The sequence below is a fragment of the Prunus mume genome, linkage group LG7, assembly GCF_029339155.1.
Source record: "Prunus mume cultivar Tortuosa linkage group LG7, ASM2933915v1, whole genome shotgun sequence".
NCBI lineage: Eukaryota > Viridiplantae > Streptophyta > Magnoliopsida > Rosales > Rosaceae > Prunus > Prunus mume.
This window is the reverse complement of record NC_142704.1, coordinates 16796789-16819465: the sequence shown is the minus strand read 5'-3', so window position 1 is coordinate 16819465 and position 22677 is coordinate 16796789. Positions and strand designations below refer to the sequence as shown.

The following is a 22677-nucleotide window of genomic DNA, read 5'->3' as shown; positions in this document are numbered from 1 at the left end:
TCAAACCTCATAGGCCTCAATTGTTGAACAGAGAATGTTTGGAGTTCACATGGCTATGCCTTAGTCTGTAATTGCATTCTTTTTGGACTGGGTGGGCTGGTGGAATACAGAAGTAGGAGGTTTGAAAGGTTATGCCTCTTTTGTTATGTAGATTGTTTGGAAGAGGGGAGGAAAAGCGATGAACGTTTTACAGTGTAAAAACAAACATTGAATCAATGAACTGTTGCTGTCAAGGTCTCTTTTTGAATGGATGAGAGGGTTGCATTTCCTTTTCTACTTTGTCAAATTTCCTTTGGAAGGTTTAGGGTTTGTTGTTTCTTTTTTCAATTTTTCCCTTTTTGGGTACTTTGGACACTTACAGCATACCGTAGTGTCCTTTTCTTGATGTAAATTTTACTTACCAGATAATAATAGTTTCTAGCAATTCATTTATGTTGAGTTTTCTTCACAGGTATTGAATGATATGTAAATTTTCTTCTCTGTCTCATCTTCATAATTGAAATTGATGCAGGTTGGAGCAACACCAGACTTAATGTTGGAATATATTGATTTTTTCCTTGGTGGTGATGAGAAGCGTCTAGATATGGTATCAATCATACAGAAGAGGTTCCCCATGTGCATAATTTTTGGTGGTGATGGCAGCTATATGTCACCTTATAATCTTCACAATGATACGTTGTTGACCAACCTCCTTGGCCAGGTCTGTAGTTTCACGTGATGCTTAAGTAACCTACTGATTATTATTTTGTTATACATATCCGATGTAAATCATGTTATTCTATTCTCAGCATGTCCCAGAAACTGTTTGGAATCATTTGCTTCCTGGTTTGAATGCTCAGTTGAGGATGGTGAGGCATGGATCTATCCGTTCTCACCTAATTCCTGTGATTAATTGGATAAATAGCCATGCAAACCCTCAACTTGTGTTTCATGGAGTTAGAGTTGAGCTTGGGTGGTTTCAAGCAACAGCCTCTGGTTATTATCAGCTGGGAATATTGGTAGTGGTTGGGGATTATCCACTTCAAAGTCTGCACCAGTCTGATATGGGGGTTAACGAGCTACCAAGGTAACTTTGATTATTTGCACTAACATTTCTTTCTTAAGAACATCCGTTGATTGCTCATACACACCCTGGACCTCCAATTTTTGCATGCTCCAATTTTTAACATAGTGTTTCTACAACCAATTAAGAATGTTAGTGTCCATGAAGAATGTTTTCAAACTTGTAAGACTTGCATGGCATGGATAAAAACAGAGAAGTTTTTTTTCCTTTTCTGTTCCCTTCTTTTTTCGTTATTGTTGTAGGCATAAATGTCTGACTGCACTGATATCTTTTTGGGGCTAGAAAATATAGCAGCTTGAACCCTTAGAATGCACAAGTGATTTGATTCCTGAACCCTGCATGTATTGTTTAGCACAATGATTATTGACTAATTTGTTAATTCTTTATCTAAAATCAGGTCCAATGCTGCATGCACAAGAAAATGTTCAAAGCAGATGCAGCAAAATTGGCCATTTGTAGGTCATGCATTATCTGTTAAAAGGATAACTGGAGGAATTAATGGAGGTCTTATAAATCATACTACCTTGAGATCTTTGGATTATAAAAGGGATTTCCTCTTTCCACTCTCTCTCTTACTGCACAATACAAGACCTGTTGGTCGTCAGATACTTCAATTAGATTTTTTTTATTGTATTTAAAATAGGCACAATTCCGATGTCATTCAAGATATAATATAAATGCATGTTTCAGGACACCCTGCTGCTGCTGATAAGTTTCATGCTGTTAGCAGATCTTTCTGTCACCATTCTTATGTTACTTGAATTCTATTGGATATCTCTTGGGGCTTTCCTTGCTGTCTTGCTTATACTTCCTTTATCCCTTCTCTCTCCCTTCCTTGCTGGATTGAATGCCTTATTCAGTAAGGAACTTAAAAGAGCTTCACTTGCTCGTGTATATGCATTGTGGAATGCTACATCGCTTTCTAATATTGTAAGTTATACAGCGCTTGAAATATGGTTTAGCATAATTGCTTTTTGAAATTTCTATTACAAGTTAGGAACAACTTATGGATATGCATGAGACTTAGAGCTATTTCTATTTTCATAGTTGCCCATAACCAATAATCTCTAAGCGGGGAGTTGGGTTGAACTCACCATGCTTATGTTCTAGCACTAGTATGTGGTGGAGGGGGTAGGGTAGTGACTCATTCTAAAATTGTGAGCATGCATGTTGAGTGTCGAAAAATAAGACGGTTCGGACCTTTGAACTATAGTGCAAAGTGGGCCCCATAAACTGTCCCAATTTCTTGAAAAGAAAAATGGGGACCCTCTCCTGAAGCTGCTCAAATGTTTCGACATCTAGATCTCCCCACTCAACTATTACTGTCGAGTTATGTAATTAATTTTGAACTCTGCAGGTGGTTGCTTTCATGTGCGGCATTTTACATTATGGATTTTCATTTTTCCAGCAACCTCACAAGTCAAATACATGGAACACTAGAAGGTGAGGTCTCCATTCTATCTTGAAGCAAATAATAAGATTCTTTGGATGGAACTAACTGCTGCTTGTTAGTCATGCTAATGTGCCTGTAAAAATACATGCATAGAGTGGCAAATATGAGGTGAAAACCAGTGTTTGCACAGAGCTAAATAGAATTACCACACTCTAACTAATACCGAGGCCTTTTGTGATAAAAACCTCACACGGATTAGGCGGGTGGTAAAGTGAGACGATATCGGTGTTGTTAGAGTGGGAAACGGCGATCAAATTTTCAACATGGTATCAGAGTTCACAAGCTAACGGCGCTTGTCATAAAAATAAAAATAAAAAATAAAAAATAAAAAAGGAAAAAAGAAACAAGTCGGACTCTTAAAAATGCCAGCGGCTTGAAAAGAGCCGACCTCAGTTCCATTGAAAACAAGTGGGCGAGCCGACCTCCGAAGTTTCAATTGCCGATGTGGATCTTCACGTGTGATTACACGTGAGGGTAGTGTTGGAATCCCACATCGGTGGGGTGAAAGAAAAACAAATGGGTTTAAATAGAATTACCACACTCTAACTAATACCGAGACCTTTTGTGATAAAAACCTGATTGGCGGGTGGTAAAGTGATATCGGTGTTGTTAGAGTGGGACCCAACGGGCAGATCCAAATTTTCAACAGATTGAACTATTTTTGGTTCTAGGTTTTTGAACTTTAGTCTCTTGTCAGTATTTGTTATTAAGCTGGTTAATCCCTTTTATATTTATTGAAGAAGGATCCTTCTCCTTTTTGTTGCTGTTAATTAAGGGCTGAAGGGAAATTAATCCTCTCTTAAAACTAATCAAAAAAATATTTTATACATGTGACATTGCATCTTTCGTACACGTTAGATGCTTCTGAACTGTACATGTTCTCAGGGATGACGATAAGTGGTGGCTTTTACCATCCATTCTTCTGCTATTCAAGTTAATGCAGGCGCTGTTTGTGGACTGGCACATAGCAAATTTAGAAATCCAAGATCATTCTCTATTTTTCCCAGATCCGGATGCGTTTTGGGCACATGAGTCTGGAACGTAAGAAAAAGGAAACGAAATATAAATGACAACGATTTTAAAGCTTTTGTACGCTTCTGGTGTCAGGAAGGAGGCCTCTATGTTCTGCTTTGGCACGAGAGTGGCTGCTTTGCCTATATGTTTTGCTTTGGCGTCGGTGTGGCTCATGTTTTTGTAAATATGTTCAAAGTTGTATACATGCATTGGTTATAGGTGCAGCTTTCCTCCATTGTACTCAGAGAGGCATGTGGATTGTAAAACTTTAGAGCCCAGTAAGGAAGATAGAGATTAGATTCAATCATTTTTCACCAGAAGTTATTGCAATGCGAACATTTTCATAATTTCTAATATATAAAGGATAGATCTGTCTTTTTATCTGTCATGCCTTCATCCACAAAAGCTCATGCATGTACACACATACAAGTGTTATTCTCTCTTGTGCATTCAAATTACAGAGCCTTCTGCATTGGAACAAATTATATATAAAGTCCAATACAACCAGATACTATATATACTAAAGCACAATGCAACCAGATACTATTCATAAGCACTGTTCCTTGAATAGTAAAATGACAGAAAAGCTTTCATTTTTAACTGTTCAGCGAACTCCTTTTCTTTCCTCGCACAGTAAAATTACAATTTTATCCTTGGCTCATTGCTTTGTGTTTTCCCCGTTTTGCCCCCCTCTCTTTCGAATCTAACCATGCGCCGGTTCCTTCTTGAGAGGCGCATAGTTCTGTTTGAACTAGCTGGTTCGACAGCTTCAGGGGCAAAGATGGGAGAGCTGGGTTGGTTATTCCGATTCCAAAAAATTCCCGAAAAAAATGGGAACTTTCTGATTCCGAACTTTCTTTCTCAAATCCCAGACCCAAAAATGGAACACCCCACTGCTTCTTCCTTTCTCTTTTTGCCTTCTTCTGTGTGATAGGATGCTAAGGGTGTTTTAGTCTTTGGCATTAGCAATTAATTGACTATATTGGGAGTTTAGTTAGTATTGTAAAGGAGGTTGAGTTGTATTGTGTTCGTTAGTAATAAAGATAGTTCTCTATGTACATTTGGGTTAAGGTCGAACGGGGTTCTAACATTGGTATCAGACCAGTGGACCTCAAGCCCCATTCGTTGTGGCCAGAGGTTCTTGATCCATGTGACGCGACCGACGACGCCGAAATTTCCGATGGTCCCCAACCTTTGTTCGCGGTGATTCGCTATTGCCTCACAGCGATGTTGACGACATTCCGGGTGGGCTTCTTGTTTCTGAGGGTGCATTCGTGCCACCTGAAACTCCACAGCCTCTGCATGATGTGATTGACCAGAAAGGTGAAGGTTCTGTGGTAATTGAAGTGGGTCTTGCTGGGATTCACAAGTGTATGTCATCTATTGCTCATATGGGTCTATTGTCTGATGCTCCACCAGATCAATGGGCGAAATAAGTTGCTGAAATTCTAGTGCAAAGTCTTGTCTCTGTCTATGGAGATTCATTCAAGATTGAAGCACTTGGTGTTTTTGCTCCATTTGTGGCACATGAGTCCAGAGGACGACATGCTCTCTACCCGTTTGTTGAAATGCAACACTCAGGTGCGTTATGCCATGGTAATGCAATTCTTGGTTTTGATCTTAGCTACTATATGGGCATTCGCGACAAAGGTGGTGGATTCGAAGTTCTGTAGAACGATCTTCGCCACCAGGGAAATATCAAGAATTGTTTAGTTGTCATTTTCCTTGATTCTGGTAGTTTGCATAATTTCATTGATTTGGCACTGGTCAAAGGGTTAAGTTGGCCTATTGCTCATATTCATCAGTTTGATTTCCTGCGGTCTAATTTCCTGCTTGCCAATGGTGGAATGGTGCTTACTCATGGTTGTTCTCAAGTTCGTTTTAGGGTCCACGATTATGGTTGTGTAGATGATTTTGAGTTGTCCTCTCATATGGGAATTCGTGACAAAGGGGGGAAGGCGTCATAGGTTGGATTGGGAGGTCAAAATTAAGGAGGCTCAGGTATAAGATTACTCCACTTTATTGTTTTCTTTGTATGCTTACATCGGGCTCTGACCAAGCCATAGTAGATGTGGCTAGTTTTGTTTGTGATCTTACCGTGTCCTTCAAGATCAAGCACGCCAAGGTGAATATGTTCTCAGCAAGTTGGGTAACATTCTGCATCTGATAGTGATGACCAAACTTTTATTCAATTGGAATATGTCAGATTCTGCACATTTGGTTGCCAAGGTTGCCACGCTCAATCATCCAGTAACGATGCCAAAGTTGGGTTTTCAAGTGCTGACACAAAGGTTATTACTTTGGAAGTCTTCATCCATATTTTTTACAGGGATGCAACATCTAAGTTTCCTACTTTGGATGTAGAAAGATCATGCTTTCCATGTTATTTCTTGGCAATGTTCTTTCTTGGCCATGTTTCTTATGGCATTTCACCAATATGGCAATGGTTTTACTGGCCAGAGAGTAGGGCTACCAAGGAACAACCACCTCTCTCAAAAAATTCATTTCATTCAGTCCTTGTGGCAATAGTTTTATGGTTTTGCTGCTCTTGGATTCTTTATCTCAGCTGCACTTGGATGCTTCATTCCATCTGTATAAGGCATTTTCTGGTCCCTTTCAAGCTCTTGCTAGGCCCATTGACTTGGCTGAAGTTTCTAGGCCTCATCAGGTTGCATCAATGTTTCGTTTCTCATCTCCTGACTAGCCATCTTCCAGCAGCTGCTAATACATATGGTTTTCAAATTTCTATCCTTGAGGACAAAGATTATTTTTGTGGGGAGGGTAATGATAGGATGCTAAGGGTGTTTTAGTCTTTTGCGTTAGCAATTAATTGACTATATTAGGAGTTTAGTTAGTATTGTAAAGGAGGTTGAATTGTATTGTGTTTGTTAGTAATAAAGATAGTTCTCTCTGTACATTTGGGTTAAGGTCGAACCGGGGTTCTAACATTGTGAGACCCACTCCGACGCCAACGCCCTAACCTCCACCACAGTCAAACCTACCACAGCCTCCATCCACCATCCCTCCACCTAATAACTCAGCATTTTTACACAATATGAATTCAACATCTCCAAAGACAGAGCACAAGTATCACTGTCAAATAGAACACAATTAAACCCAATCACTCAACCAACCAATCGAACCCAAACAAGAATAAGGAGAGAGGAGAAAGAAGAAGAGATAGAGGAGCCATGGAAGAGAGAGAGGCAAGAAAAAAAAAAGAAGAAAAAAAAAGGGGTGCGGCGGCTGCAAATGGATAGAAAAAAGGAAAAAGAAAAGAAGATGTGTTAGTGGGAAATTGAGAAATTAAATAAAGAAAAGAAAGAGGGATAGATAAGTGGGAGATGAAACATTTTCTTTTTTTTACTTTTACTTTTAATTATTTAGCTCTTTACTTTTGTTTTTTAATTTCTGATTAAAAAAGGTTTTTAATTTTAATATATCATATATACTAGCCTCTCTGCACGCGTTTGCGAGAGGCTTTTTTTTTTTTTTATTTATAAATTAAATTTATTTTAGAATTAAAAAAAGATAATGAGTAGCCGTGTTTCATAAAAATAGGATCCCTTATTTGATTTTTCTTTTAATTTTAATTTTTTTAATATGAAAAAGTGTGAATTTACCATATTATCTTCATTTAATTAATAATTTCAATTTTTAATGTTTGCATTAACCATGGGTATGTTCTGGTATTTGAATGTTTCACCATTCTCTGTCTTTTGCTTTATATATATAGATAAAAGACAGAATGTGTGCAAGGAAGCTTAAGTCGGACCTTTGAATTCTTTTCTTTTTTTTTTCATTATTGTGCTAATTTTGACATACATGGATTTAGAATCTCTTCATCCAAATGAAGCCTTACAAGAGGGCGTACATATAACACATATCTAAAGTGGTGGAAATATGAATGGGAGGTTGAGTTGTGTACATGATGGAGATTTTAAAAATAACATAATGGATTAAAAGTTTACAAAAGGAACTAATACTATTTGTTCATTCATTCAATATCTTAATATGTTAGTCTTGCTCTATACAATTGGAATGCTATAATTGTCAAGCTCCAATGAATATATTTATATTATATGTGGTGTTTCATGTAATTAAAATTTAAATGAAAATAGTTTAAAATTTTAAAATACATACATACATAAAATACCAAATGGAATAGTATGATACTTCCCTACATTTACCACATATGTAGTACGTTTTGATATAACACGCACACATATGCATTTTTTGTTATATTCAAACAAGCACATTTGCCAAAAATATACTCTTAAAGTTATAAACTATTATGTTTAACATATTTTTTTGGCAAGGCCTATTTTAGTATATATGAATATTTGTATGTGACCTAAGAAATGAAACATATATAACACCTATACACTCAAAATAATGCAATTATCATAAGAAATTTGAAATTTTCTAGAAAACTTTGGAAAAATCGGATTGGAATGGGTTCGGTAAACTTTGGAATTTTTTCGGATCGGAATTGCGGAATTTTCGACATTTATCGGAAATATCGGATTCGGGATTTTCGGATATCGGATTTATCAGAGTTGGATTTTCTTTGAAAATATTCGGACTGAAATTGGTCGGAATCGGATTTTCCAATCCAACTTACACGCTTAATTTCTTAAAAAGGAAACTTGAAAACAAGAAGGTGGTTTGTATGTGCTGCCTCCCCAATTGGATCTTCATTGGAGCTCTCTCACGGCTCAATCATTCTTTACTTCATGAATTAACACGTACGATTTGTCCCATCCAAATTTCATTGATAGATCTTATAACTTGACTTGGATTTATTTCACTTCCTCAAAGAAGATCACGGGTTTCAATAAAATTTTGGAAGTCATATGGAGAGAGGGAGAGTATAAGGGGAGAGGAAAAATAGTAGGAGAGGGTGGGGGGTTGCCGGTGAGGTTCGAGATGCACTATGGCGTGGGTTATGGGTGGGGATGGGGGTGGTGGGTGGTGGGTGAGAAAAATAGCAGGAGGAGGATTAGAGAGAGAGAGGATGAGGATGAGAAAGAACAAAAAGGATTTTCAACTTTTTATAAAAAAAAATTAAAAAAATTTATTTTAAAATGTTTTTAAATATATATATTTTATGTTATCCACATGCCACGACATTATTTGAGATGTGGAGCCCACTTACCTTCCACGTCTGTAATTTAACAGAGTTTCTAACAACACAGACCATTTTTATTATGTCATTCGTGGTCCTCAAGGTTAGTATGTGCAATCACAAATAGTCCTTGCCGTTAGATTCCATCAAAAACTCCGTTAGTTTGCTGACATGACATATATATATATATATATATATATATCACAAAACATCCTTGAGGTTCATGCGCCTATTACAAATGATCTTTAATTTTTTAATTTAAAATTCATAAAATTTTGATTTTCTTCTTAAAATTATTTAAAAATATATATTGTATTTTAAATACACGTGAAACTATCTTATTGGAGATGTGGGCTCCACATATATGCCATATCAACCAACTAATGGAAAAATCACTTAAAATTCATAAAACTTAAAAATGAAAAAAACCAAGGGTTTAGGGTTCATAAATGGTCTTCAAGGTCAAAATCCTTCTACATATAAACATGTTATTAGTATTTATTTTGTAACTTAAACTTGCTACATATTTTCATAACTTTGTACACATTTCAGATGGTTTTAAAATCCGCAGCATCGCGCGGGCACGAATGTTATAATCTGAAAACAAAAAAACAAAACCAAAAAAAGAAAAAAAAAGGGTAATTTTCTCTTGTGCATTCGAATTACAGAGCCTTCTGCATTGGAACAAATCAATAGCTAATGTTGTAATCTGAAAAAACAAAACAAAACAAAAAAAAACAAAAAAAAGGGGTTAACTACATAAAAGTACCCAAACTTCGGGTCGTTCTAAATTAGTACCCAACCAATGTTAGTGTTATAAATCTTGAGAGGATAAAATATGTTGAATAGGGAACCACCTTTCGTTAATGTAGCTTTCTTTTCTTCCTACTCATCCGTTTTGAACTTCATGATTGAAAATCTTGTTTCAGTTTCAATGAAAAACCTTCTCTTTATCCCCGCGTGTTTTGTGTAATCTCTAGGTTGCACATTCTAGAAAGCACTTAGCTAAGTTCGTTGAGTTGCGAAAGCAGCTAAAAGCGTATCGTAGAAATGCATTTTACAAGGAACGTCAAAAGCTTTCATCTCTCACCATTGTGAAATTGTAAAGTTGTAGGCTCTAGTGGTGGTTCCAGTGCTCCTTCCAATTGATAACTTTTTGTATTTTGTATTTTGAATTTTTTTTAAGGTTAGTAGTAGAAGAAAACACACGTGAGACGACAACAGTGATGTCGTCGATCTTGTCTCCCACGTGCTCTCGTCCAGCCTTCTGTGCCTCCATTTGAAAGGGGCTAACATTGTACTTGTCTAACGAGTTATACAACGCTAGGTTGGCTATGTATGAAGCCAACTCCCCACAATCCTGACCTCTTACTTCATACGCCACAATAACCTCTTCAATCTCGCTCGCGAAAATGTTGTCCAGCAACCCATCTCTGTCCCAAATACGATTATATATGTCCCCCGGCCTCAATTCCTCAACCTCAAACTCCACCGCCGTCTCGGGGCAGTCGCCGCTCGAATTACGGACCGGATGATTAAAGCTCTTGAGTTGATGACTTGAAGAAACACATGTTGTCCCTGAACACCATGAACCCGCTATTAGAGAGGTGATACATAATGTGGTAAGCTAGTATTACTCATATTTTTTCACAACATAAAAGGTTATTATTTTGCATGTTGTTATTGACACTACTACATTTTAGTCTTTGCGCGACGAAAGTGTTTTCGTCGCGCAAAAACGATTTTAGTCGCACAACATTATGCGCGAAGAATCTTCGTCGCGCGCAATCCGTCGCGCAAAGGTCGTGAAAAGCATTTGCGCGACGAACAAATGTCATTAAATCGCGCAGTTTGCTCGTATAACATCTTCGTTTCAAAAAACATTTGGGGCGACCTCATTGTCCGTCGCACAAATATTTGCGCGACGAAAAGTCGTCGCAAAACAAAGCTTGTGAATTGTCCGTCGCGCGAACTACATGAACCTTGCGGCGACATCTTATAATCGCGCGCCACATCTTGCGCGAAATTACTCGTCGCGCAAGATTAAGATATATTTAAATGTTTTTGCGCGACGATTTATGTTTCGTCGCGCAAAAGCAATATATATTATTAAAAAAATTATTATTATTTGATTTTTAATTTTGTAAAAAAATAAATTTTGTTTTTTTTTTAATTAAAATGAAATTACTATAAAAAAAATTAATCGTAAAGAAAACATCTATTATATAAAATAAAATAAATGTATACAAATTGTAAAAGTAATTATAAAAATAAAAAACTAATCAAATAATGTTCAGAAATCTAATTGGTCATCTGCCACATGCGGCTCGGAGGTATGCGGCTCGGAGGTAGGCGGCTGAGGTATGGGTGTCTGCAGGGGCCGTGGTGTGCTGGGGATGCTCGGGCTGGACGGGCTCGGAGGTCGACGCACCAAAATTCGGGATTGGAATCCCGGACCGCAGCGACGGCTGCGCAGACCGTCGCAACCCGCGATGTCAAAAGCAGTCACCGACCATTTTGTTTGCTCGCGACGATGACCGCGATCGAGGTTCCCTCATCGGGCATTCCCCATCCTCCTACAATACGTTCGGCCTCCTCCCGAGAGTCGATCCAACGTCTGCGTCAAAATCTGAAATCCAGCATCATGCGGAGGATCCACAGACTCGATCGGAGTCTCGGGAGGAAGTTGGGAGGCGGACTCTTGAAGAACCAATCGGCTCTCTCCACCATCGCTGTCTGTTTAACATTACATAAAATATAAATTCAAAAATGCATATAAATTGAAAGTGTAACATAAGAATTAAAAATACATAATACTTACATGAAGGGACTCGGCCAACTCATTCCCAAGTCGAACATAAACGTCACCAAAGACGTCGATCTTTGGGAATTTCATTTCCTTAATTGAACAAGAGAAGAAAAATATTAGTATGAACAAAAGAAATTAATAATAATGACGTATTAAAAATTAAATATAAATTATATTATTCTTACCCGACGCCGTGCATCCATCCTATATGAGAAGGGCCTGGAGCCGGAATGGTGAAGAAGAGTCTTCTTCTTCCTATTGCCCTTATTCACTTGGGCTTTATTCTGTTATACAAAAAATAAAACGTAAGAATTGAACTATAAATAAATTAAATAATAATGAGATATAAAAAATAAAATAAACATTAAACAAATATTATTAAAAAAATACCACATAATCGGGCGCCTGAAAATGAGCGCAGAGCCACGCCAACTATCCTCCCGCCCCTCAAGCTCCTTCGGGCAACCCTCCCAAGAGCGACTCCAGGATCATCAAACGCCTGGAAATGGTGGTGCAAGTCGCTCTTCCACTGCTTGTACCTCTCACCGAAGAGTCTGTTGACGTACGCCAAAGTCTCCTCGTTGAGGTCCTCTAAGTCGTAGTTCATCTGCAATAAATTGATTACATACATTAAGTAATAGAAATATATAAAGTTTGAAAGAAAAATAATTAAAAGATAGGAAAAATACCGACAACTGGCCGCGAACTTGCATCTTGATCTCGTCAGGTATGACCTTCCAAGACTTCCATTGCATCGGGCAATGGGTCCGAACGACGTGGCCAATGTCGTGGGCCAAGGAGCTATGCAAGTCCGCCGTCGGTGCAGCCCGATGGCGCTCGTCATATCCGATCTTGACGATCGTTGGTCACCCGGTGACCTTCGCCTTCTTCACGGTGCCGACACGGCCCTCGGGTGTTCCTCTTGGCTGCAAAGGGATAGGACAATATTGTTACATATACAATCAAATTGAACCATCAAATTCCCAATTAAAAAAATGTTAAACAAAAAATGAAAGGGGAAGGGTATTACCTGTAGGTGCCCCGAGGCACCGATCGATGGATGTGGTGTCGGTGGTGGTAGCGGGCGGTGTCGCCGCCTAGCGCTAAGAGGCTGCACCACCGAAGAAGATGATGATGCAGCCACAGGATCCCCAGACCAGCTAGCACGTGGTCGTGCTCCATCGATCTCGGCGGTAGCCGAGCGGTGATACCGGTGGCCGAGCCTCGAACTCGGTGTAGCGCGTCACCGCCCTACGACGTCTAATCAAGTCTGACATCTGCACAATTTCATTAATCCAATGTAGCACATACAATGTCAGTAAAAAATTGAACTAACTAATTAAAATCATAGTTTGACCTAGGGTTTGCGATTTCGGATATCCGGGACTCCGATCCACAATCCGTCGATTCCTAAACGATCCTATAAATACATGGTACCACATACGTGAGTTTCAGCTCGATCCAACGGTCCGAACATATCAAACCCTAAAATCGCACAATAGGTTCGAACCGTTCGAGACTCAAACGATAACCAAATTCCAATCCGAGCACACCTACGCGCTCGTGACAACGAAATGTTTGCACTGGGACAAAATGCCCTATGCCACAAGATGCCCCACAGCGCCACCACAGCGGCGTGGGTGCCCTAAGAGATAACGATCCCCGGGAAATCCTACAAATTAAGGGGCAAGGTTCCTACCCTAGGTTTAAAACATCAATTGGAGCCACTTTTGTTCTCGGACCTTACCCAAAAACGGACGGAAGTGGCCGGAATTTGAATTTCAAAACCGGCCGAAACCTAGGGTTTCAAATTGACTACCCTATGCACACAATCAATCAAATCCTACACAACCATCAGCTAGAGCATGAAAAATAGCCCAAAAGCATACCTCAATTGCCGGATTTGGTGCCCGGAGGAGAGAGAACAACGGCGGCGGAGATTCGGGCTAAACCGAGCAATTCACGGCGGCGGATGGACACACGGCGAGAAGCTCCAGGATCGCGGGCGGGCGCGGAGATCTGATTTGCGTGATTAGGGCTGAGGTCATGGCGGAGAGATTTGGAGGTTTTAGGTTAGGTTTCAGAATTTGGGAAGAAGGAGAAGATCGCGATTTTCAGAAAAATTATTCGACTTTGCGACGATTTAAAAATAAACATTTCGCCGCGCAATATTATAAATTGGACCTTTGCGCGACTAAAACAATGATTTTCGCGCAAAAATGAACAGATATACTTTGCGACGAAAAAACTATGCCGTCAGCAAGATACTTACGCCCAAAATTTTGGGATTTGATTTTGCGGGAAAAATCAATGCAATGAGATTGCGCGACGGGAGGGAAGTGTATTACGTCGCAGCGCTTTGATAAAAAATTTCAATGAGTCTTTGGAGCGAGAGGGGAGAAATTTTTTTGATTTTGCGCGATTTAAAGGAAGTGTATTCGTCGCAAAATCGGCTTTGATAAAAAATTTACTAAGTCTTTGGAGCGAGGGAGGGAATTTTTTATTGATTTTGCGCTTCTTTAAAGGAAGTGTATTCGCCGAATCATAAGCGGCTTTTGATAAAAAATTTCACTAAGTCTTTGGAGCGAGAGGAGAGGAAATTTTTTATTGATTCTTGCGACGAAAAGGAAGTTTATTCGTCGCATAAGCGGCTGATAAAAAATTTCACTAAGTCTTTGGAGCGGAGAGGGGAGCGAAATTTTTAATGATTTTGCGCGACGAATTGATTCTGTTTGTCGCAGAAGGTTTGCGCGACGCGTAAGAATCATTTCGTCGCGCAAAACCATAACCCTAAACCCTAAAACCTGTACCCTAAGCCCTAAACCCGAACTCCTTAACTAGTTTCAATGATCCAACCGACAATCTTCTTTTTTCATAGTTCAAGATCGTATACGTCAAAAATCATAATGAATGAACATTCAGAGATTGAGTAACGGGACAAAACGTTTCGACGGTTGTAAACAAATTGTCCCGATTCAACGGTGATTTTAGCTCCGATCTTGAAAATTTTTACAGCTGCGGTTCTTGACCCTATATGAATACAGAGATGTAATTCGATCTTCAATTTCAGATATTTACAGTAGAAGACATCACATAATCTTATGTTAGACTGAAGGAATGTATAAAGAAATTATTCAGTTTTTATGAATATTGTCTTTTTATGGAATACGCATTCTAGGAAACTAGTTTCAGTAATCTAGCCGTCAAATATGTTTGTTTATACTTCGAGATCTTATACGTCAAAAATGAGAAAAAAAAAACATTCAGAGCTCAAGTAACGGGACAAAACGTTTCGACGGTTATAAACGAAAAGTCATGATTTAACGGTTATTTTGACTCGATTTTGATGATTTTTAAAGCTATACTGTTTAACCCTATGTGAATACAGTGAACTACTTCGATCGTCAATTTCAACTATATACGTGTGTATAATTCAGAAATATATATATATGTATATGTTTGCGCGACGGGTCTTTTTCGTCGCTAAAGATATTTATGTGACGATATTATTTGTCGCGCAAATGGTAGAGTATGCGCGACGTGTACATTATCCGTCGCGCAAAAACTACGCGACCATTATGTCTTCGTCGCGCAAACCACATATTATTAATCTGAAGTATTCATCATTACATATAATTACTTGTATGAAAGTAAGGGGGGTGTATCCAATTCTAACTTTCAAAGACTTTTTTTAAGTGAGTGACTTTCCTAGAGTTGACAAATTCTTAATGACTTTAATATACTTGATAAAGTTAAGTGACAAACTTTCATATACTTTTGTCATAGAGTTTTATAGACTTTTAAATACTTATTTTTAATGTTTTAAATTTTACGAATAGCATTTATCTTTTATGTTGAATGAACTAGTCGGCATACATGGAACAAAAAATTAGGAAAAAAAAAAATTGGATACAAATCCTTATTAATTGTGTATATTTTCATAATAGCTTATTAGTAAAATGCATCCAATGCACCTTTTAAATTTTTATTTATCAAATCTAATCACATAGATGAGTAACATATTCTTATCAAAAGAAATAAATATTACTCAATCACGAATAATATTTCATAAACACTCACAAACCAACAGAAATGGTCAGATTACAAGAGTCTATATTCCCACAATTCTCCTAGCCCAATACATGGGATGTAATCAAATTGAGAATATTATATGAAAAAATTATCCACATAATGAATTATGGGTAAAGAAACAGTACCTAAATAATAAATTAATGGGTTTAAGGGCAAAAAATTATATAATAAAATATTGTATGCAAACAATAAAAATATGAGACAATCAATATAATAAAATATTTATATGCAAACATAGCTTTGTGATGAAATATTGATAAGCTTCAGGATGCAAGCATGATGAAAATAATAGAAGAAATATTCATCAACAGAGGGAAAGTACACGTGTGGATGAGAAGGGAAGAAAAACATTCAAAATTTTTTACTAACCTGAACTGAAGGAAGTGAAAAACATTCAAAAACATTTGCATTACACAAAATATGTCCACTAACATAATAAAATTACAATAAAAATTAATCATTCATCATCTGAACTATAATAACTTTCGTTATCGTTGCTATCATCACTTTCGGTCTCCCAATCCTCTTCCTCCTCCTCCTCCTCCTCCGCCTCCTCTATAACTACATCATCGTCGTTGCTCGGGCCAACTGCAACATCATATCGCGGAAGATCACCGAGGTCAATTGTAATTGACTGAATCGGTATTTCGATTGAAGACACTCCTTGTATTTGAAATGGCTCTTGTATAACATTAGTATCTCGAAGTGTTTCCGCATCATTTTCCATTGAAGATTCTAAACGTTGGTCAGCTACATTGTTGACGTTGTTGTCAGTTGGGTCTAGTTCTGGTATAGCATACACGTTCCTAGTGATCCATCTTTTGAACAACGTTCCAACCGCTTCCGGCTTTAGGGTCATCTAGATACACAATTTGTGTTGCCATGTTTGCCAAAATATAAGGGTCGTCATCATACCAAGTTCTGTTCATGTTCACAGATAGTAAGCCATGATCGATTTTAACACTTCCCGGCCTATTTGGGTTGGTGTCAAACCATCGACACTTAAACATGATCACTTGGTATCGATCTTTGTAAAGCAATTGCACGACAGTTGTGAGTTTGCCATAGAAATCAATGTCCGTACTTTCGCCTCCACCTGGGACATGGACACCGCTGTTTTGCGTACACAACTTGTCATCTCGTGCTTCGGCCAAAAATTTGACACCGTTGACATTACAACCCGAGAACAATTCAGTAGCGAATCGGGCCAAACGCCAAGTTATATAACTCATCACTGTAAGTTGGGGAATTCGATGATTTCAACTTATTCACCTAATATTATACAAAACCATTCATATGTTAGTCTGACAAAATTTATTAAAAAATTTATATTTCTCAAATAACAAACACTGATAACTTACAGAATCCAAAAACCATTGTGGAAACAATTCACGGTGTTTCTGGGCAACCAAATGTGATGGATGTTCTCGCTTCATCATCTCTTCATGCTCATATAAGTATCCCATGATCTCATCACAATTGTTCAGTACGAACCAATGCGCTACCTCCATGTCATTTCTAGAAAACGACTCTCCGCGTCCAGGATCTCCGAAGGGTCGTGCGCTTTGGGCAAAAACAGAAAGTTTTTCATTTCTCATACCTCCATCATGATTGCGCTGAGGACGATTGAAAACCGTCTCCACATCTTTTAAATACATTCCGCAGAAAGTAAGCGACTCATATTGAACCCAAGCCTCTACGATTGATCCTTCTAAGCCTACTGCTATGCGTACACTTTTTTCAGCTCTCCGAGAAGCCTGCCAAAATAAAACGATATGATTGAAATTAGCAAGCATGTGATAATGATGCATACACAAATGATAAGGATTATATACCTTTCTATTGGATACATCCAGCGATAGTTGACAGGACAGCAAGTAATGCCTCTTCGGCAAGTGAACCATCACGTGCATCATACTTGTGAAGAAAGCTGGAGGAAATATCATCTCAAACTTGCATAGGACTTGGACAATGTCATGGCGCAACTGAAACATGTCCGTTTTTCGCAAAGTTTTCACCGTCAGTTGGGAAAAAATCTGACAACAAAATGATTGGCTTCACTACATCTTCCGGCAATAGGTGTCGAATACCAACAGAAGTAGGCGTTGCATAAACACATGGCGCATGGCTTTTAAGTCCAAAGTAAATTTACCTCAACATTCACACAACGTATGCGATATTAGAAGCATACCCATCGGGAAACTTTACTGACGATACAAACTTTAGAAACTCTTTCTTGTCATTCGGTTTCATAGAAAAGAATGCAAGATCCCTTCTAGCTTTATCATTGTCCCTATTCATCCATAAACCCCTTCGTATGCCCATTCTTTCCAAATCAAGACGAGCTTTGATCGTGTCCTTTGTCTTCCCCTCGATATCTAGAATCGTGCCCACCAATGTGTCGAATACATTTTTCTCAACATGCATCACATCTAGATTGTGCCTCAATTTTAGTTTCGACCAATATGGGAGCTCAAAAAACATAGGTTTGTGCGTCCAGTTCATATGTGTAGAAGGTCTGATACGACTAACTGTTTTCCCGAAGGGAGCAAAATCCAACCGGTTCAGCTGGTCCAATATCTCATCACCGGACCATTCTCTGGGTCTAAGGCGATGCTCTGTTCCGTCGAACTCTTTATCTTTTTCCTCCACTCATGGTCCCATGGCAACCATCTCCGATGACCAAGGTAACAAACTTTTCCAGCATGCCAAGTTACATCTTCCTTGCATACAGGACATGCCATATAACCTTTGTGCTCCACCCGAAACCATTGCATATGCCGGGAAATCATTCACATCCACATAATCGCTGCCCGCAAAGTGAACATCTTCCCAGTTGATTTATCGTACGTGCGAACACCGTTTGTCCACAAATCCTTTAGCTCATCAACCAGCGGCCTTAAGTAAACATCGATTGACCTCCCAGGATCCTCGATTATCAAAACAGTCATCATCATGTATTCTTTTTCATGCATTTCCAAGCGGCAAATTATATGGGAATAAAATCGGCCAAGTCTTTGTGGTGTTGGTTTAGAACCCCATACGGATTGAATCCGTCAGTGGCAAGTCCCAATCTAACATTTCGGGATCAGCAGCAAACTCGGGAACATTCGATCGAACTCTTTCCATGCCTCCCCATCTGCAGGATGCCGCATCACATCATCGTCTACCCGTTTTTCCTGATGCCATCTCATGTCTGTGGCAAGATGCGTCGACATATACAATCGCTGCAACCTAGGTTTCAGAGGGCAAATAACGCATGACTTTTTGTGGGATCTTAGTCGTCCTATTCGAGATGTCATCTTGAACCTCGACTCATTGCATATAGGACATGTATCCAACGATTCATGCTCTTTGTAGAATAACATGCAATTGTTTTTGCAACCATGGATTTTTTCATAACCCAATCCAAGACCATTCAACACCTTCTGCGCCTGTTTATGGTCTTTCGGCAAACAATTGTCCGTCGGAAGCATTCTCTTGAAAACCCCCAAAAAGTAATCGAAACACAGGTTCGACATACGATACTTTATTTTTCCGTGCATTAGCTCCACAATGGCCGTGAGAACGGAAAAGCTCTCGCACCCCGGGTATAACTCTTGGTTGGCATTTTTTAACAATTTCTCATATTGTTCAAACTCCGCATCTATTGGTGTAGGCACATCATCTTGCTCTTCTTGATTCATGTTGGTCGATGCAAATGGAAAAACATCCTGTATAATATCCATGACTTCATCATTAGCATCCACAATAGGTTGAACATTGTCCACTCTTGTGGCATTTGAAGACGAAGCATGCTCTAATTGTTCCCCGTGAAGGTTCCAAATGCTATATGTCTCAATCATTCCATTTCTTACTAAATGAAATCCAACATTTTCAATTGTCTCCCATAACGTGTTGTTGCACCTCCTACAAGGACAACGGATTCTAGTTGCACCCGGGTTGTGTCTACGTGCAAACTCAATAAAATCCTCGATTCCATCCAAGTATTCGTCACGCATCATAGGGTTTTGTATCCACCTTCGCCCATAATTCCGAAACCAGAATCACAACACAACAATCACAACAACTTCATACGAAGTTATAATGTCACCTTATGCCTCCGGTAAGGGTCCTATCCCATTCGGGAATGCATACTCTGACGAACCTACGATTACATGAGATTAGATTTCGACGTGGATGAATTTCGCCAAAGATTCGCCATAGTTCTTGAGGTGGCCATAGGTATAAATACCTATGTACCACCCAAGAACGATCGAGATGACAACGAAATATCCACAATCGAAACCTAATCCTGTAGCCATAGATTACGTGACAACACTATGCATTACCAAACTGTCCAAATAATGGGACAATTCAAGAATTAATTGGACCGCAGTCATGCATTACGCATCCATGCACGAAATCCAACTAATCTCGAACGGAAACTAAGTGTTACTAAACATAAAAATAAAAGCACGAAGTTAATTTCAATTAACTTCGTACATCACAACAGATTGTACTACGTTACGCACAACATAATATAAATATAACTTCACAAGAACATTTTAAACATATATAAAACAAATAAAATACCTTCTCAATCGTTCTCCACCAATCGCTAATTACAAATATCCCTAACGAAAACAAATTAAAAAACCTTAGTACGAACTTAAATTAATACTTTTAAACTAATGACGAAAAATACTTACCCAATCAATGTATTGAAATCCCAGCAGCAGCAGAGAGGTTGAGAGAGAGGCAGAGGCAGAATGCTTTGTTTTTGCATTCTGCCTCTGCAATGGCAGAATTCTAATATGAAGAAGAAGGACTTTGCGCGACGAACATACTTATTCGTCGCGCAAACTCCCGTCGCAAAAAACCAAATTATTCGTCGCGCAAACCCATTTTTTCTTCGCACAAACACCTGCCGACATCTAACTTTTGCGCGACGATACTTTCCGTCGCGCAAACTTTCGTCGCGCAAAATTGTCACGCAAAAACAAAATTCCGTCGCGCAAAAGAAGTTATTCGTCGCATAAACGTTGAACTTTACGCGACGAAACGTAAGTACGTCGCGCAAAAAAATATCCCACCTGTGTCATTTTTGGCGCCAAAAATAAAATATCTCTTGTTCTATTTGCGCGACGGAGAATGTGTTCGTCGCAATGTTGCCTTCAGCAATGACGATATTTCGTCGCGCAAATGTTTCGCGCTAAAAAATTCCCCGCTTTTTAACTCGGTTTATGCGCGAAAAATTTGTTTGTCACGCATATACCTTTGCGCGAAAGAGTTTGGTGGCGCAAATTTTCCGTGCATTGAGCGAATATGTGTTTTCGTCGCAATTATGGTTTGCGCGACGAGTTTATCTTCGTCGCGCAATGTTTCGTCGCGCAAATAGTGAAACGTAGTAGTGTGATATTCATTAAAAAAATTATATAGTTCATGACATCCTGATGCTTATCCCTTTGCTAAAGTAAAAAGTAAAACCATGCAATTTTAATTAAAATGTGGTAAAATTGTAAAACTGAATTAAGAGAGGGGGGTGGTTGGTTTCAGAATTGGCAGTTCCTTTTATGTATTATATTTCAAGCTTGAACTCGTAAGTTGTTTTATTTTCAAACACACTTGTATTTTGCTTTACTTACTAGTTTTATTTAGATAAATTGTGAAGTTCTCACTAGTCCGAGGCATCAAAAAGGGCTTTCTTGGGAGGTGTCCCCACCCAAAATCACAATCGTCTGTTTGATTAAGTCAATTACTTGGAGCACAAGTATATTACATCTTTCAAGTGTATTAATGTCACATCCCGGATTGGCTCCGCCGTAGCACGATATTGTTCGCTTTGGGTCCCCCTCTCTACCCTCACGGCTTTGTTTCTAGGAGCTCATGAGCAACTTCTTAATGGGTCACCCATTCTGGGATTGCTTTAGCCCCAACTCGCTTAACTTTGGAGTTCCCATGACTCAAAAGTCAGTGAGCTCCCAAAAGGCCTCGTGCTAGATGGAGGCGGGCATGTGCATATAAGGCACATCACCCCCTCTCCGTTGGTCGATGTGAGATGTTACAATCCACCCCCCTTAGGGGCCCGACGTCCTAGTCGGCACACTCGCACCACACAGCAGAGTGGCTCTAATACCAAATTGTCACAACCCGGGATTGGCTCCGCCGTAGCACGATATTGTCCGCTTTGGGCCCCCCTCTTTGCCCTCACGGCTTTGTTTTTGGGAGCTCACGAGCAACTTCCCAGTGGGTCACCCATTCTGGGATTGCTCTAGCCCCAACTCTCTTAACTTCGGAGTTCCTATGACTCTGAAGCCAGTGAGCTCCCAAAAGGCCTCGTGCTAAATGGAAGTGGGCATGTGCATATAAGGCACATCACCCCCTCTTCGTTGGTCGATGTGAGATGTTACAATCCACCCCCCTTAGGGGCCCGATGTCCTAGTCGGCATACTCGCACCACACAGCAGAGTGGCTCTAATACCAAATTGTTACATCCCGGGATCGGCTCCGCCGTAGCACGATATTGTTGGCTTTGGGCTCCCCTTTCTGCCCTCACGGCTTTGTTTCTGGGAGCTCACGAACAACTTCTCAGTGGGTCACCCATCTTGGGATTACTCTAGCCCCAACTTGCTTAACCGGAGTTCCTATGACTCGAAGCCGCTGAGCTCCTAAAAGGCCTCATGCTAGATGGAGGCGGGCATGTACATATAAGGCACATCACCCCCTCTCCGTTGGTCGATGTGGGATGTTACATTAGGAACATCAAATTTGTGAGCCAAGTTTATTGGGATAAATGCTTTTAAAATCCAGTTAAATACATACGTCAAAGAATGGGGGAAAAAAAAAAGATACAAGGGGCTTGTAGCGGAAGCCCTAAAGTGGTTAAGAACATTTATCCCTACATTCAAGGTCCTAGGTTTAATTCCCCTTCCCAATATTGCTTGTACAAAATTCCGTCGCGCAAAAGAAGTTATTCGTCGCATAAACGTTGAACTTACGCGACGAAACGTAAGTACGTCGCGAAAAAAATATCCCACCAGTGTCATTTTTGGCGCCAAAAAATAAAATATCTCTTGTTCTCTTACGCGACGAAACTTATTTCCGTCGCGCTAAATCGGGATGTCTATTTGCGCGAC

At 39.3% G+C, this 22677-nt stretch overlaps 1 protein-coding gene across 1 annotated transcript; it reads left to right on the top strand.

The window, feature by feature from the left end:
• The first annotated feature begins 485 nt into the window (after nt 1-485).
• LOC148915612 (uncharacterized) lies at nt 486-3918 on the top strand. Its single transcript, XM_089041505.1, has 6 exons — nt 486-700; nt 789-1066; nt 1461-1664; nt 1750-1993; nt 2421-2506; nt 3402-3918. Exons 1-6 carry the CDS (start codon nt 506-508, stop codon nt 3559-3561), a joined length of 1167 nt encoding a protein of 388 aa, XP_088897631.1. The 5' UTR covers nt 486-505; the 3' UTR covers nt 3562-3918.
• Nucleotides 3919-22677: the final 18759 nt, after the last annotated feature.